At 29.4% G+C, this 16,242-nt stretch overlaps 1 protein-coding gene and 1 long non-coding RNA gene across 2 annotated transcripts; one reads left to right on the plus strand and one right to left on the minus strand.

Annotated features, from left to right (window-relative positions):
* The first annotated feature begins 2,614 nt into the window (after positions 1-2,614).
* Positions 2,615-3,298, plus strand: LOC141525993 (uncharacterized). Its single transcript, XM_074240703.1, has one exon. The coding sequence runs from the start codon at positions 2,615-2,617 to the stop codon at positions 3,296-3,298; it is 684 nt and encodes a 227-aa protein (XP_074096804.1).
* A 4,291-nt stretch (positions 3,299-7,589) lies between these two features.
* Positions 7,590-10,287, minus strand: LOC141526026 (uncharacterized). The gene is made up of 3 exons (XR_012478952.1): positions 9,628-10,287; positions 7,778-7,996; positions 7,590-7,709 (listed from the first exon to the last, which is right to left on the minus strand). It is a non-coding gene; the product is annotated as an uncharacterized LOC141526026 (long non-coding RNA).
* Positions 10,288-16,242: the final 5,955 nt, after the last annotated feature.

Here is a 16,242-nt window from a genome sequence, read left to right on the forward strand (position 1 = left end):
TTGGCAATGATCGACGTGATTTTTCAAGGTTGAAAGCTGATTAGTTTTTGGAATCGATCGGTAGAGCCGTTTAAAAGTTATTCCAAAAAAACCACTTTAAAAAAAATTTTTTTTTTCAGTTTTTTTGAGATTTCTTGGAATCTACCTGTTCGAATCGGTTCTAATTTTCAGGAAATCTACGTATGGTGGAACCTAATCGAATGGCTGTGTTACAGGTCTACTCATAAAATCTCTACTCACAGCTATCAACGACATCTGCACTCAATTACATTTTGATTGGAAATCATATTCATTCAGTCACAACTTTATTCAATCAAATCTTTACTTTAATTCAACTTTACTCAATATTACTAGCTCAGGTAGAACTTTAATCAGTTACAACCTTACTCAAATTCAACAGTAGTCAATTACAACTTTGCTCAGTTTCAATTGTATTCATTTTCTAGTCATTTTCAAGTCTATCCACTGAATTTTTAACTCAGTTACATCTATATTAACAATGAATTTATTCACTTAAATTTGTAATCAATTACAACTGTACTCAAGTTCATCTCTACTCAAAAATTTATAGTCAATCGATAAAGTAAAAATTCCTCATCTAGGTTTTCAACAAATTTGAAAAAGAAAAGAAAGATGGGGCTATTATAGCTCTTTTGAATTAAAATAGCTGTACTAAACTTGAATATTGAATATTGATAGAAAATTAATCTTGAAATACAAGAATGGATTGATATACCAGCAAGAAATTGGCATACAAAGTATTTTTGCTTATGGATTTTTTTTTTAACTGTACCTTACATCATCGATTGCAAAGTTTCAATTACTGATAATTGATTAATTTCGTATAAAAACTAAGTACTAAAAAAGATAAAACTGTTTTTATACTGAAACTTTAAAAAACTTCTTTTTATTTTATCGTGTCGTACAAAAATAATATAAATCCTTGATATAAAATTGAGATGAAATGTATATGGCATCAATTTATTCGTGATGTGATTGGTCGAATATATCATAAGCATGAAAATATATGCAAACTCTATATTTAGGCGCGCACTTGCGCGCGCAAATTCAAATTCTAGTATATAAAAGCATAAAATGAACACATCCATATTCATATATATAATAAATAAATTCGTTTAAAACAATAAAATTTTTTTAAATTATTTTAACAGCTCAGGAATTTATCAATAAAATCAAAAAATAAAACAAGTTAAAAATATATATATATATATATATATATATATATATATATATATATATATATATATATATATATATATATATATATATATATATATATATATATATATATATAATTATACATATTTACATTACATAAATTCAAGCGAAATCGTTTTTTCTCGGGTTGAAATTCGTTCGAAAAATTTGGGGTACTCAATGACACGCGCCAAGTACGATAAAAAAATTTTTTCTTAATTTTTAAATTTTCAACAAATTTTTTTCAATTTTTTCAACATTATGACGGTTTCTTGGTATTTTTTTGTATTTAACTTTTTTTTTTGTATAGAATGAAAATTATTGTAACGAGTCTTATTTTTTTTGCAAAGTGCAGATGTTATTAAGATGAGTTTTATGAACGTGGACTTGGCGCAATTTTTAACAGTGAAACTGTTTTTGTTCGGATAATGAATTACGAAGTGAAATTAAGTATAATAAACCTGTTAATTTTAATCGTGAAGACACAATCGCTAAAATATTAGGATTTTCAAATCGTCGTTTAGAGCCAAATGTACTTCACAAATCTGATTTACCTGTGTCAATTCTAAAAATTAACGCCCTAAGAGTTGAGTGTAATATTACTGGTGGTGCATATATGAATAATCAAAAAGTTCACACAATCCATGAGTTTTTCCCCCGTGTTAAGCCTGGATATAAGATTGTGGAAGCACCATCACAGATCATTTATCTCCCAGTCACCGTCAAGTCTATACATAATCTCCAACTAAAGATAGTTGATCAAGACGGAAAATTAGTTAATTTTCGAGGTGAAACAATAACAATAAGACTACATATTAAGGCTGTAGATAAATAATGGGTATAGTTTTTGATAAGAAGATTGGTGGTAGCTATATAACTCCATCACCACGTCTGAAATCAGTCAGTCATCGGTCAACGTCTCAAGTGTTGACAGCTCAGAATGCACAGTTCCTCAAAAGCCTTGGGTTAAGATTACGTGGAAAATCGATAAAATAAAGAAGATAAACTTGTGTTGTATTATATCACCATGGCGGAAATCTTAGATATTCAAAAACCAATCATCTTTGATGAATCAGTTTCTCACTATGAACTTCACTCACACTTACCTTATACTTCATCAACATTCAATAATAGTGATGAGATTAGAATCAGCATTCAACATCAAGATCTATGTATTCTACCAAGTAAAAGTTCATTGCACATCTGTGGACAATTTGTCAAAGAAGATGGCACGGCTGTATCAGGTTCTATGAAATTAGTTAACATGGCTATTTGTCATTTGTTTGAGGAAATACGTTATGAAATTAATGGAGTAGAAATCGATAGATGTAAAAATGTTGGTGTTACAAGTCTCATGAAAAATTATATATCTTAGAGTCCTGGTAGGAGTAATATTATGGAGAACGCTGGTTGGCTAACACACGCAGCTAGTACCTTAACTAATATTAATGGTTATTTTGATATATCTATACCTCTGAGTTTTATACTTGGATTTGCTGAAGATTATAATCGCATTATTATTAATGCCAAACATGAATTGATACTTACAAGATCAAATGCTGACACCAATGCATACATTCATGAACCTGCAAATGCTCAAGATGTCGCTGATAGAGTAAAGATTGTTCTCAATAAAGTGGAGTGGAATGTTCCATACATCACAATGTCGGATAAACAGAAAATTCAAGCATTGAATTTCATAGCCAATGATCCAACAATCCCAATGAGTTTTCGCATATGGCAATTGTACGAATACCCACTGCTACCAAGGACGAACAAATATGTGTGGCCCATCAAGACTTCTACTCAGCTGGAGAAACCACGATATGTAATTTTAGGATTTCAAACAGCTAGAAAAAATGTTTTAACGAGCGATGCAAGCAAATTTGATCACTGTAATATTAGAGATGTTAAACTATTTTTAAACTCTCAAAGTTATCCGTATGGTAATTTAAATCTTAATATTACTCGAAATCAGTATGCTTTAATATATGATATGTATACAAATTTTCAAACTTCATATTATAATAAAGATTCAGAACCTTTATTGACAAAAGCTAAATTTCTACAAGAAGCCTAATATATATAATATTCATATGACAAGAACGTAACTATTGATAAATGTTGAGAAAGTGTATAAATAAATAAATAATAGTTTAAGTTGAAACAAATAAAAAACAGTTTGATTTGAATATTTTACATAATTAAAAAAAAAATTACTTTATAAATAAAAATAAATTATTTCCCATTAAATAAGCGATTTTTTTGTTTTATTTTATTAATCAATATTTACATATTTTAATAAATAAAGACAATAAATATTTTGAAGAAGAATTATTCTTATTTAGTATAAAAAGGTTGTGTTTGAATTAGATGTATAATTTAAATTTTCTCCACCGCCAGTTACCTAACAAAATTTGCCTTACCGACAGCTAATTTCTTACTTGTGATTTACAAAACTTACCCTGATAGCCAGCGCTTTCTCAGTAAGTGTTGACTTCCAGCAGTTACGGTTAATTTATACACCAAGTTGGCGGTAATTCTTCTCTCAACAACAGTTGTAAGCAAATTGACGGAAATCTACGGCCGCAACTTGAATACAAGTTAATAATCAAATTTGTAGTTAAATTTCCTTTCAACTTTACTACAATTTGAAGGAAATACTTGTAGAGCAAGTTTTGACGTCTATTTGCAGAGTAGGTTATAGGTAACTAATAGGTAATCGCTCGCTTTGCCAACTCTTTCCGTCAAGTTTGCTTCAAATTGCGGACGTAGATTGACAGTAAGTTATAGGTAAGGTGGCTATCAGGGTAGAAGACAGATCAATTGTCGTTCTTTTGTAATTTTTCATCGGTTACAGTTTAAATTCTTTCATAAATATGATATTGAAATGTTTTAATGTGTGTATTTTATTACATTGAATTTACTATTATTTGACCTATATTGAGTGTTATGTATGAAGTATTAAATGTATATAACTTGTTAGAGAGCAAGTTACTTTTTGTATTCCTTTACAATTATTACATTGGCGAAATGTCCGTTCGGATCACTCAGATGACCCCTTCTTGGTTCAAGAATTTTTCTCTTGAATTAAGTTGATTTTCTTTTTTTTGTGTATGTAGAAAACTTGAAATTTATGACGGCAATATCCGATTTATTAGTGTGAATCTAAATATAGTTTTATAAATAACAATCATTTACTTGTAATAAATTACTTCAATACGGGCTCAATTTTTCAAAAATACCTTTTCTTGTTCTTATGAATTCTGTTGAAACTAGTTGCTCCCTGAATTTTTTTTTATAATGTGTATTTAATCCTTAAGCTTTTATCCGAAAATTCAGTTTATTCTGCAGACTATTCCTAAAACTTTCTGCTGTAGGTTATGATTGAAAGATTTTACTAGAAAGTGTGTTTAAGCACGAAGCCTTGATAGATTGTACTTTAACAGGGCAGGTCCCACGAGGTACAAGTAAAAAATTAATGGTTAAGCCGTTGGATCAGCGTGCGAAAGATGCAACCCCTTGTGGAAATAATTCTCTGAAAAAATTCTTGACAAGTCTTTATAACTCTGAATAAGACTTTTCGAAATTCTTCACATCCCTAACTAAGTGAAGGAAAGACTTAATAAGTCTTCAAAACTCTGCAATACTCTTCAAAAGTCAAATTTTTCCTGCAATTTCGGAATTTCTCAAAGAGTTATTAAGACTTGATAAGACTTGTTCAGTTTTACAGGAAAAGAAGAAAATATTTCTTTTCAAAAAAATTACTTATCAGAATTAAATAAAACTATAAAAAGAATTAATGCATGTTTTAAAAAATTTTTTTAAATAATATTTTCATCACGAAAATACTTTGATGGGCATCGAATCACTCATAGTTGAGCAAGTCGAAACATCAACAGCAAATGAAGTGCACTTGCTGTTGGAAACAGATATTACTCAAAGAGTAAATCCAATCGGTATTTAATTTGAACTATCAAATATTAAAGTCAACTTTCTAGGTAGGAAAGAATTTTCTAACCACATGCCACCTATTAGAAACTAAGAACACTCAAAGATTCTAACTGTAAATTCGTAAACTAAAATATGTTAGGTATCAATTAATTCCAGCAGATAGCGTGTGGATAGAAAATTCTTTCCTACCTAGAAAGATGACTTTAATATTTGATAGTCCAAATTAAATACCGATTGGATTTACACTTTGAGTAGTATCTGTTTCCAACATCAAGTGCACTTCATTTGCTGTTGATGTTTTGACTTGCTCAACTATGAGTGATTCGATGCCCATCAAAGTATTTTTGTGATGAAAATATTATTTAAAAAAAATTTTTTTAAAACATGCATTAATTCTTTTTTATAGTTTTATCCGAACAAAAACAGTTCCACTGTAAAAAATTACGCCAAGTACACGTTCACAACTCTTGATTTACAAAAATGCCAAGGAGAAATTATCATTTTACAAAAAGATGTAAAATAAAAAAAAAACAGACCAAGTAGCCGTTATGATCTTTCATAATTGAAAAAATTTTGTGATAAATTTAACAAATAAAAATAATTTTTTAGACGTACTTGGCGTGCGTCATTGAGTACCCAAAATTTTTTCAGATGAATCGTGATAACGTGATAATACCCCTCAGGTAACTCATTGATGTCAAATATCAGTAGTTCAATAATCACGTTATCTCCTGTTCTTTTCCTCTTCACAGCATTACTGCATGTCTGATAGAAGCTTGATTAAACATCGTTTTTAATGTACAACTTATAATAACTTTCCAATGAATGAACTGATTTTCAAGTGGCTGGCAGCATTCAACGCCGTTTTTTAAGCCCCGTAAAGAATTTTTAAGTTCGCGTTGATCGAACGTTAAAATTTAGGAGTAGTTCCGAAAAAAACACTTTTTTCGGTTTTCTTTCGTTCACGATATCTTTTGAACGAATTAACCGATTTTGACTGGTCAAGCGGTAATTGACGTGATTTTTCAAGATCAAGAGCTGATTAGTTTTTGGAGATAATCGACTGAGCCGTTTAAAAGTTATTCCAAAAAAGCAACTTGAAAACAAAAATTTTTCTCAAATTTTTTCACGGTTTTTTTGAGATATCTTGAAATCCATCTATCGGAATCGGTCAAAATTGTATTCAAAATCCAAGTTCGTTCATGTTTCTTCAAATGGGCCAACCACGATGAAATCGGTAAAGTCGTTCATAAGTTATGGGAGGTTTACACACACACACACACACACACGCACACACGCGCGCGCGCGCGCGCGCAGTGACACCCTCGTGGGGATACTCATGTAAGTTTTCTGTGACCTTCAAAATATTTTCAATTTTCTTAGCGAGAAGTTAAAAATATACTGGTGGCAAGAAAAATGATTACTGAATTAATTATAAAAATTGCTTAGTAAATTAATGATCAAATTTCGTGATAAAATCCTGTTTTTTTTTTAATTTATAGTAGAAATAAATCTTACTTTAAAGGGCTAAATAGGGCTCCGATGTTTCTTGAACATTTATTAATGCTATATTTTCTAATGAAGTCAATTTAATTAACAGTTCATTAAATTAATAAACTGATTCATTTTTTCTCGATCTGAATGAAATGTTCGGAAGCTATTTAGTTGTACAAATATCAATCTTATCCGTGAAATAATGAAAACAAGCATGAATTTCAATTGTTATCGATTCATATGGTTGCATCAAAATGATCATCAGTAGGGTTAATGACTTGGTGAGGAAGGGCTGAAAGAATTGTCCGTAAAATCGCTTTTCATATCAGTTCTCTGGCTCAGTTATCAGAAATGAAAAAATTTTGGGTACTCAATGACGCACGCCAAGTACGTCTAAAAAATTGTTTTTATTCGTTAAATTTATCACAAAATTTTTTCAATTATGAAAGATCATGACGGCTACTTGGTCTGTTTTTTTTTTTATTTTACATCTTTTTGTAAAATGATAATTTCTCCTTGGCATTTTTGTAAATCAAGAGTTGTGAACGTGTACTTGGCGTAATTTTTTACAGTGGAACTGTTTTTGTTCGGATTTTACATCTTTTTGTGAAAATTTCTTCTTTTGACGTGATGAGCACTCGATTTTCGAAACACGAGGTAAAACCAATGACTTCACGATTTTTGAAAATCTTCGATTTTCTTAACGGATAGTTAAAAAATCATCAAAGTAAATTTAAGATTTTTTTAGAAATTATATTTACATTGAAATTTTTCTTAATTACAATTTCCGCCATTTAGAAATACAGAAATTACATATTTCATAAAAAAACGTTGCATTTGTTCTTTCGTTTTTACATTCTCACAGAGTATTTAAAATTTGTCCCTTGTAGAGACTGAAAAAATGGATTTATCAACCATATACATAGGCAGGCTTAGTAGAGGGATCTATTCATAATTTACTAACAAATAGTTGTTACATACATAATATCTCGCATTTTTTGTTACAATCACATCTTTTACGCTCTTATTCTCGTTGTACTTCACTGTAAAGAGAGAATGATAATAATTACATCAAAGGAAAAAAATAGAAGTCGAGAAAAAAATTACTTACTGATCATCATATATATATAATCTATACTCGATATCATTAATGGTAGCCAGTAATTGTTGCGCATGATAATTTCCATCGTTTGTTAACTGCGGCAATTTTTCATAATTCATTGTCTTAATCATATTATTATTCAAATTAACACTCGAGAAATCAATAGCCTTATCAGCAAACGAAACAAAATAATGTGATTTAAAATTGATAGTAAATTTTGATTTGTACCTGGAAACACTTAAATGACTTACTGTACGTAATTTTAGTCGACTTATAACGATACAAGTCATACAAATAGTGTATATACATCGGTATTAACAAATAATAATTATTATTTTAGTATAGCATCCTTCCCCTTCAAGGAATAAGGTTATAAATATAATAATAAAATTTTGATTGAAATTTTGAAAATTGAATTTTCGCGCGCTATTTGGAATAAAAATGAATAATTTTCTTAATAACTAATAATTTAGCATCCTTTTCTAAACAGGAAGAATTATATTTGCTATTATTATTATTATTGCAATGATAATAATAAAATTTCATATGAATTTTTAACTTTCAAATTTCCCGCGTTTTTTGAAAATTAGTCGTCGCGATGTGTTAACTCAAAATTCCTTCGACTGAGGACCGGATGTTAGATTAATTAAATAAATAATAATCTTCATAACAATAATAATAATAATAATATCTCTATAACAATAATTATGATAAAGACAGAAATATACAAGTATTAAAAAAAATAACATAATAAAAAGTTTTCTAAAATAAAGTTGTGTTAATTATTTTACAAATACATGTAAAGAAATAATCAATGAATTTAAATTCAAAATTAAAGCTTAATTTTTCAGACATGCCAGGTATCTAAAAGCAATACAGCTTACAGCCGGGCATGTATTGGGATTATGTATGAGTACAATAAATTTGAATTAATTTTAATATAATATTTAAAATGAATTCAAATTCGCGCCTTTCTGGCACATAGTGACACCTGCTGGATACATTTAGGAGTATCCCAGTCCACAGCTGAAAAAGTAATGAAAACAAATCACACTATATATTTACATCAAATGTCTACAACAAATATTCATTATTATAATTAAGTTAAACAATGATGACAATAATATTGATTATCCTAATATTATAATTTAGATGAAAAATATGAAAATATATCATGTAAGCAAACTATTCGTAACGTGATTGGTTGAATATATCATAAGCATGAAAATATATGCAAACTCTACAGTCGAAGCGCGCGCTTGCGCGCGCAAATTTGAATTCTAGTAATAATTAAAATCAAACGTTAAAATAGAATAAAATTACAATTTTAAATAGACTAGATTTGAATTAACCGCCTATTTTATCAAACTTTCAATGGGAATGGAACAACTCCGATACTATACAGTGGTATACTATTCTCACAAAATGTAATGTACCAACTTAAAAATAATAAATCTGGAGCAGAGTAACTATCCGGAGAGGATCTCAGGCGTTAAATGGAAACGGATTAACTCTAATACTCGGTGGTATTGGTAAGTGAGAGTTGCGGTCACGCCAACTGGTGATCAAATTTGAAACTAGTGTAACCAGGTCAGGTGTTGAATCACCGTACAGACAGCGTGTAAACAAATCCATTTATTTACGTATAATTTCAATATTTTTTCGATCAAAATTAGTTTAAAAAATTATTTTAAATTATAAGAAGAATGTTTTTATCAATAAATGAGATTTTGGATCACTTGGGTTCTACACCCAAGAGCCGAAACTTTATCGAGGGTGAACAAGTTGTGAATTCTAACCACTTAGTTTACACAGGAATTTTAAATGAAAATAGTGAACAATATAAGTTGTTGTCTTACTGTATACAATCCTCGAAAAATCGAGATGATCCGCACGAGATAAATACCGTAATTACCAAAACTGGAAAAGTTGTTTCATCGATATGTAGCTGTACAGCTGGACTAAGTGAACGGTGTAAACCAAAGAGTATAAGATAGAGGGGAAGGCTCTCATTAGTGGCAATGTTAAAAAGCGTACACAAGTTTCAACGCCTCTAGTGATTGTGTCCAGTCATGAAAACGTAAAACGCGCGGGACATTCGGTTCAGTTCAATTTAAATTTCCTAAGATAAAATGTGAAAACAAATAATTTAAGACAAAATAATTAAGAATTATTAAAATTTATTAAAATAATAAATATCTGCAAATACATAGTAATAAAAAATTGATTAATGATAATCCTGAAATGATAAAACTATTATTTTAACAATAATTATATTGTAAAAATTAGCAAAAAGCAATCTTTCTTTTGCAAAATGATTTGATGTACGATAAAATTTACTCAATTGAACTAATTAAAAACATAATATAAAACTTGGTGTAAATATAAAGCTCTCTCATATTAATAAAAGTTTTCTTAAAAGCAACCTATTAATTATAATAATAAAATATTTCATAAAACATATTTTTTTACTAATCACTGCTGCAACAGCCAAAATTCTGTCATTGCACTTGGTAATATGAAAAAATCTATCTACGAAATATGCTTTAACGTATATAACAGAATAACAATTAAATAATATGTATAAAAATTTTTTTGCTTAAATGACTATAACAGATAAATAATATATAAATATATATTTTACTCAATCTTTTCCTTAATTTATTTTTTATTGGTCTTCACTTTGGTTCGATTTTATCTTTGGAATTTCTTCAGTAGTTGATTTTACGAATTTTGACAGTTTCCTTATATTTATTTTTTTGGATGTTACAGTATCAGTCTTTTTAGATCACGTCTGATGAATCGCGCTTCCCAGAAGCATCGTGTTTTTATAAAAATATTTAAAAATAAAGTTGTAGCATCGAAGGAACACAATTGAAAAGCTGGTAATTCTGAACTCAGTGTTGAGTATAAATGCGCCGATATATTTTTTCATAAATACAACTACGGATAACTTCGTCAAACTTGGTATTCCATTTTTAACAGCTGTAAACACAATTTCTGTAGAATATTGGAGCCCATTTTTATCAGCATAGTCTTTCATAATAGTAAATAGTTTGTATTCTTGATAATTGTTATCAGATTTAGGTAGTACTAGGAAATCTACACATTTTTGACAGTTTTTGTGAAACTTTAAAAATTTGCGGGTTAGATATCCACAAATGTAATAAATCGCATTGTCATGGGTGAATGAAGCTGTTTCTGTCAGTGACATATCTTTTTCTATTTCTTTGATTGGATTGGAGGCTTCTATTAAGGCTTCTCGCAAAGACAGTTGACTTTTTTGTGGCTTGGCGATTGCAGCACTGAGCTTGTTTAATTTTGCAAAAATCATGTTTCCGTCATCTTGACAGTTTGCCGATTCGGAAACTTTAGTTAATTGCGTAATAAAATTTTGTTTTATAGCTGTCTCGAATGATCTGGTAGAAGGATTGACTGAACATCCATTTTGTTGACGAATAACTGCAAACAAATTTTCGAGAGGATCTTGATTCAAACGCCTAGTTTTCAATGCTGGAATATTATATTCTTTTCTTAGCTCTTCAGATAATTTTAAAACACTGTTAATAGTTAGCATAATTCCTGTGATGCACGGTGGAATAGCTTTTTGTTTATCATTTTTTTTTCAAATTTGCTATCGGCAAAGTGAAGCAACATTTCATTTAAAAATTCTATGTGTCCAGATGTCTCAGTTATGGCAAAATTTAATTTTGATTTAACTGTTGGTTGAAGAAGATGCGAGTTAAGTGAATCAAATAATTTATCCATGTCCAATAAGAAATCTGCCGTTGTATCATTGTCGGGAAATTCGTTCGGTTTTATCATTCTGTAAGCTTGATAAGCTAAATACATTGAATTTGAAAAAATTTGAGTTGCTAGTGAAACAGTCATTTTAGCTGCATTTTGTTGCATTCCAAAATGACGATCATTGATTTTTGGAATAAAATTAATGTTCATTTGGTTACTCAACAAATAAACTTTGTAAATCAGTTTCCAATCTACGTATCCACCTCGGTATTTAAATCTTTTGTTAAATAGATTGTTGCGAAAAGATTTGATTAAATGAGGAGGGTCAAAAATGATATAAATCTTGCGTTTTTCGTCACCAACTGTAAACTCGAAGAAAGGTTTATCTTTAGTTATTTTGTACTTCTTTATCAGTCCGGTATTTCGAGTTCCCTGATCGCAAATTAAACATTTGACGATAAGATCAGTCTCATTCAATTTTTCAATAGTATTAACCATTATTTTGTGAGTTTTTGCTGAATTGCCTTTCTTTCCTAGAAACCAATATCCAATCGTTTGCTTCATTGGTTTATTAATCCAAGTTATCATTGCTACTAATGCACAATGCGCTATTTCATTCGTACGCTCTTCCCCATCATCAGCATAACCGTGGAACATATCTTTGGCTGCATCATAGTGAACTTCAGTGGCTAAACTTATTTCGTCGAATAAAACACTAACAAGACGATCTTCAGTATTGTTTTTTTCAAACGTATCTTTAAGTTGATTTAATACAGTTAAATTTAAACCTGGAGTGGTAGGAAAATCTTTGATATTCGTTCAAAGTCCTTATAGTTGGTATATGTAGAAATTTCGCTAAAAGCTTATAAGTTTTTGGGGGAATGATATTTTATAGACAATGCAATATCTTTCACCTCGTTACTGTAGCGTTTAGCATATTTGTTCTTCACAGATAAGCGTAATTGGGCTGCAAATAATACTAAAGCTTTTTTACTCAAATAATTTGATGACGCATTTATTATTGATTCAACGTCTTGCTTCATTTTTTTTTACAGCAAATTTTTTCTCCATCCTGTTAATTTGGCTTCGCAATCGACCTATTGTTCTAGCCCCTTTATGCAGCCTTAAAGATTTAGGCGTTAACATTTCAATTTTTTTAACTTTAGAAGATACTGCGTTCGGTGATTTCATTATTTGACTCGGTGTTTTTTTGAAAAAGTTCAAACTTACGTATAAATTTATGATTCTTTTTAGGTGTACTATATTGCGCAGGAATCTCAGGCGAAATATTCAAGTTTAGCGTTTCCGCCCTGTTGTTGAATGGCAACTCTTCCAATGCTGCGTTAGATTTCGGTTCTTCAGAATTAGTTGGCAATATGGGCATATAAGTATCATTTTGTGAGGCTGCCTCGACAGTATTGATAAGTTTTTCTGCTGCATTAAATTTAGGTTCTTGACTATCAGTTGGCCGTATTACTGCTTCTGGATTTAGTGGTTCCGTTGATTTTCCAATTTCTCGTTCGTCTTGTAATGAAAAAAAAAAAAATTGATGACGTAATAGATGATGCTTTGTAAGATTCATGAACTTATTGTGTTTGTGATTAGTAGAAAAAGTGGGGACAGAAAAAAATTAAACTAAGTAGGATAGGAATTGGCTTCACAATCAAATAATCTTAATTGTAAATTTTGTCGAGTTTTATTTTGATGTTGTCACTAAATTTTACACTGGTATTAATGCGTATAAGGCTGTAATAAGTTGCAATTATTATATACTGTTCACTATTGCTACGGTAAATCTGGAATATCTATCATGTTTCCGGGGATTGATTACAATGCAATTCGAACAATATTAAGTTACTTACAATTTTCCAATTTTATCATCTCCAAAATAAGAAAATGTTAATTTAAGGTATTTAAAATATTTTCTATTTTTTACCAAAAATTAAAAATTTGTGTTTAAATTTTAATAAGCTATTTAAACAAAAAATCTAAAAATATTTACAATTTTGATTCAGATATTTTTGAAACAGTAGTAACAAAAATTCTAATAAATAATATTTACAATTCGGGCTCAGACATTTTTAAAACAGTAGTTACTATAATTTTTAATTATTTACAATTATTAATAACAAAATATCACATTTTCATTGGCATTGAAATAATAAAAATTTGGAAAAATTGTAAGGCTGCTTGTTACAATAGTTATAATTTTCAAAATGCTATCTCTCAGTTGAATATCACAGAATTTTTTTTTTGATTTTTTTTTGAAGTATATCTTCTGCATTTTATCCCCTCACTTTTGGATTTATTACATTTTCTATCGTTTCACCAGTTTCTTTTACTCGACAGAAACGCAAAAAAATCATGAATTTAAATATTAAATGCAATTTACTGATTTTTTTTGCCTGTATTTAAGTCACAGCTTCTAATGCAAGCAGAAGCACTTCTTACCTCTTAATGAAATTTTCACAAAGCTATTTGTTTCAATATTAATTAAAGCTGGTTCATTATCAGTAGCCTTGCGTATTTCAAAAGTAATGCCCCTGTCATTATGCGAGCATTCATCTGTAACAACAATATTGATATTAGCGATATTGTTCTATTTTACTACTGCAACAATTCTCATTTTTTCTTTAAATTATTTTTAAAACAATACCTTTCAAAGCCGGACGTTCAAATATAACTTCTTCATTATTGACGTTTACTAATAAATTTTTGCAGTTGAATTTGTCAAAGGAGGTTTTGGCATATTCTTGGGCATCTTCAAAATATTATCAGGCGGAAGTAAAGTAGGAACAGCATTTGGTACTAATAGTCGTTTGGGTGGTGCATTTTTCTTGATATAACGTCTTTCAAAATGATCGGAACAAATTCGTAAACTGTTGGAAGACCCTTTATACTGAGCAAAGTCCTTCCATTGTTGGCGTCTATACAATAAAATTTAAAAATCAATTCAAAACACTAATTTCATCGAGCAAAATTTTTAATATTATGTAATTTAATGTAAATAAAAACATTTAACAACACCAAGTTTACAGGATATAAATATTTACAAGCAAGAAAAGTTGATCGATAATCAATAACTTACTTTTGAGACGCTATAAATTTAATGCCTATATTACTTACATTCGTTCTTCCTTTGGCCATAAAAAAAAAGAATGGTCTTTATCTTTTTCTGGTCTTCTTAGACATCTTTTCACATTACACCGAACCATGTTTTTTTAATTAGTTTAAAAAAAATTTTATATTAAGATAAAAATCAAGTGCTGTTAGCCGTTACAAGCAACTTTGGTATTACCAGTATGACGCATTACTTTAAACCGCCATGACAGTACTTTAGTACTTGGACACAAACATCAGATGGCATTCGTAACAGTATACGCGACCTTCCCCTCTATCTTATACTCTTTGGTGTAAACATAGTGCTGCGGTATTATTATTTTGTACTCGGTAAAATTTACATTTTAAAAAATTTTCTCTACAATGTAATTATCATTTAAAGTTTAATCATTTATATTTTTATCATTTCAGTAATGATTTGACTAGTTTAAAAATAGTAACATCTACCGACAGAAAATGTCTTTGGAGTGCGCCACGGGATTCTTGTTTAGAGCAATATAATGCAAAGCCTTTGAGTGAGCATAGTTGTTTTAAGATCAAAAAGAATCATCTGTAGTTGGATAAGGATGTCAAGAAATTAATTAAGGAAAAATTGTATTCGAAACATTTGAAGTCATCTTTATCGGAGCATGCGTATGGGCGTGAATGATTGATTTTAATAACTAATTTTTTTTCTATTGAAAATTATGATGAAGTAGATATAGTTAAAAATATATATATATATATATATATATATATATATATATATATATATATATATATATGATTCTTTTTTTCAGCTATCAACAAATCAAAAATATTCACGCAATCAATTTTGTATATATTTCAAAGTTAAAGAAAATTCTATTTTCTTTAAATTTACGATGAATTCCTTATGCTTATTTACAATTTATATGTCAACCGCTTCATTTTTAAAAGTTTATTTTTATATATTTTTATAGAATATTTACTTCATTACGCATTTTACAATTTTTGGACATATTTTTATTTATACATCGTATTTTATACATTGTTTTTAAATTTATTTATAATAGAGCTGGAAGACATACTCCACTACTTCACACTGTTGAGACTCTACCACCTGAATACCTTCGACAGATTGAATGTTTGATATCTCACTTATCCTCGTCATCAATCCTTTCTACTATTTCCGATCAAACTTTTCGACCTCTGCGAGAATGTTGTCAAAAACTTACGAACAGTTAATAGGAGATCCTTTTCATATTTGTAAAGAAACAAAGAAATTTTATAGTGTATGGCAAAACGAACGAAAGTTTAGAATCACGGGTTCTCGATGCTATGAATTGTACACATACCGAAAAAATCTAAAACCAGATTGGCAAAAAAATCTCTCAAATATTTTTATCCAAGCACTATTTCTAATGCAGCTATAAACCACGGTTTAAAATTTGAATCAGATGCAAGAAAAGCTTATGAAAAATATGCTGGAGTAAATGTATTTCAATGTGGTCTCGTAGTTCCAGAAAATAACCCTTGGCTTGGTTACTCTCCCGACGGAGTTATATTCGAAAACGATAAACCTGTCAAGTTGATTGAAATCAAATGTCCACATGAAGGTAAATCTTTGAGTATGGATGATATTATTT

The sequence above is a fragment of the Cotesia typhae genome, unplaced genomic scaffold, assembly GCF_013202065.1.
Source record: "Cotesia typhae breed Kobodo isofemale line unplaced genomic scaffold, CoteBio_Ctyphae contig_30, whole genome shotgun sequence".
Classification (NCBI taxonomy): domain Eukaryota; kingdom Metazoa; phylum Arthropoda; class Insecta; order Hymenoptera; family Braconidae; genus Cotesia; species Cotesia typhae.

What these genes read in the sequence shown, in the direction of transcription:
- LOC141525993 (XM_074240703.1), top strand. Translation starts at nt 2,615, where the DNA reads ATGGAGAACGCTGGTTGGCTAACACACGCAGCTAGTACCTTAACTAAT.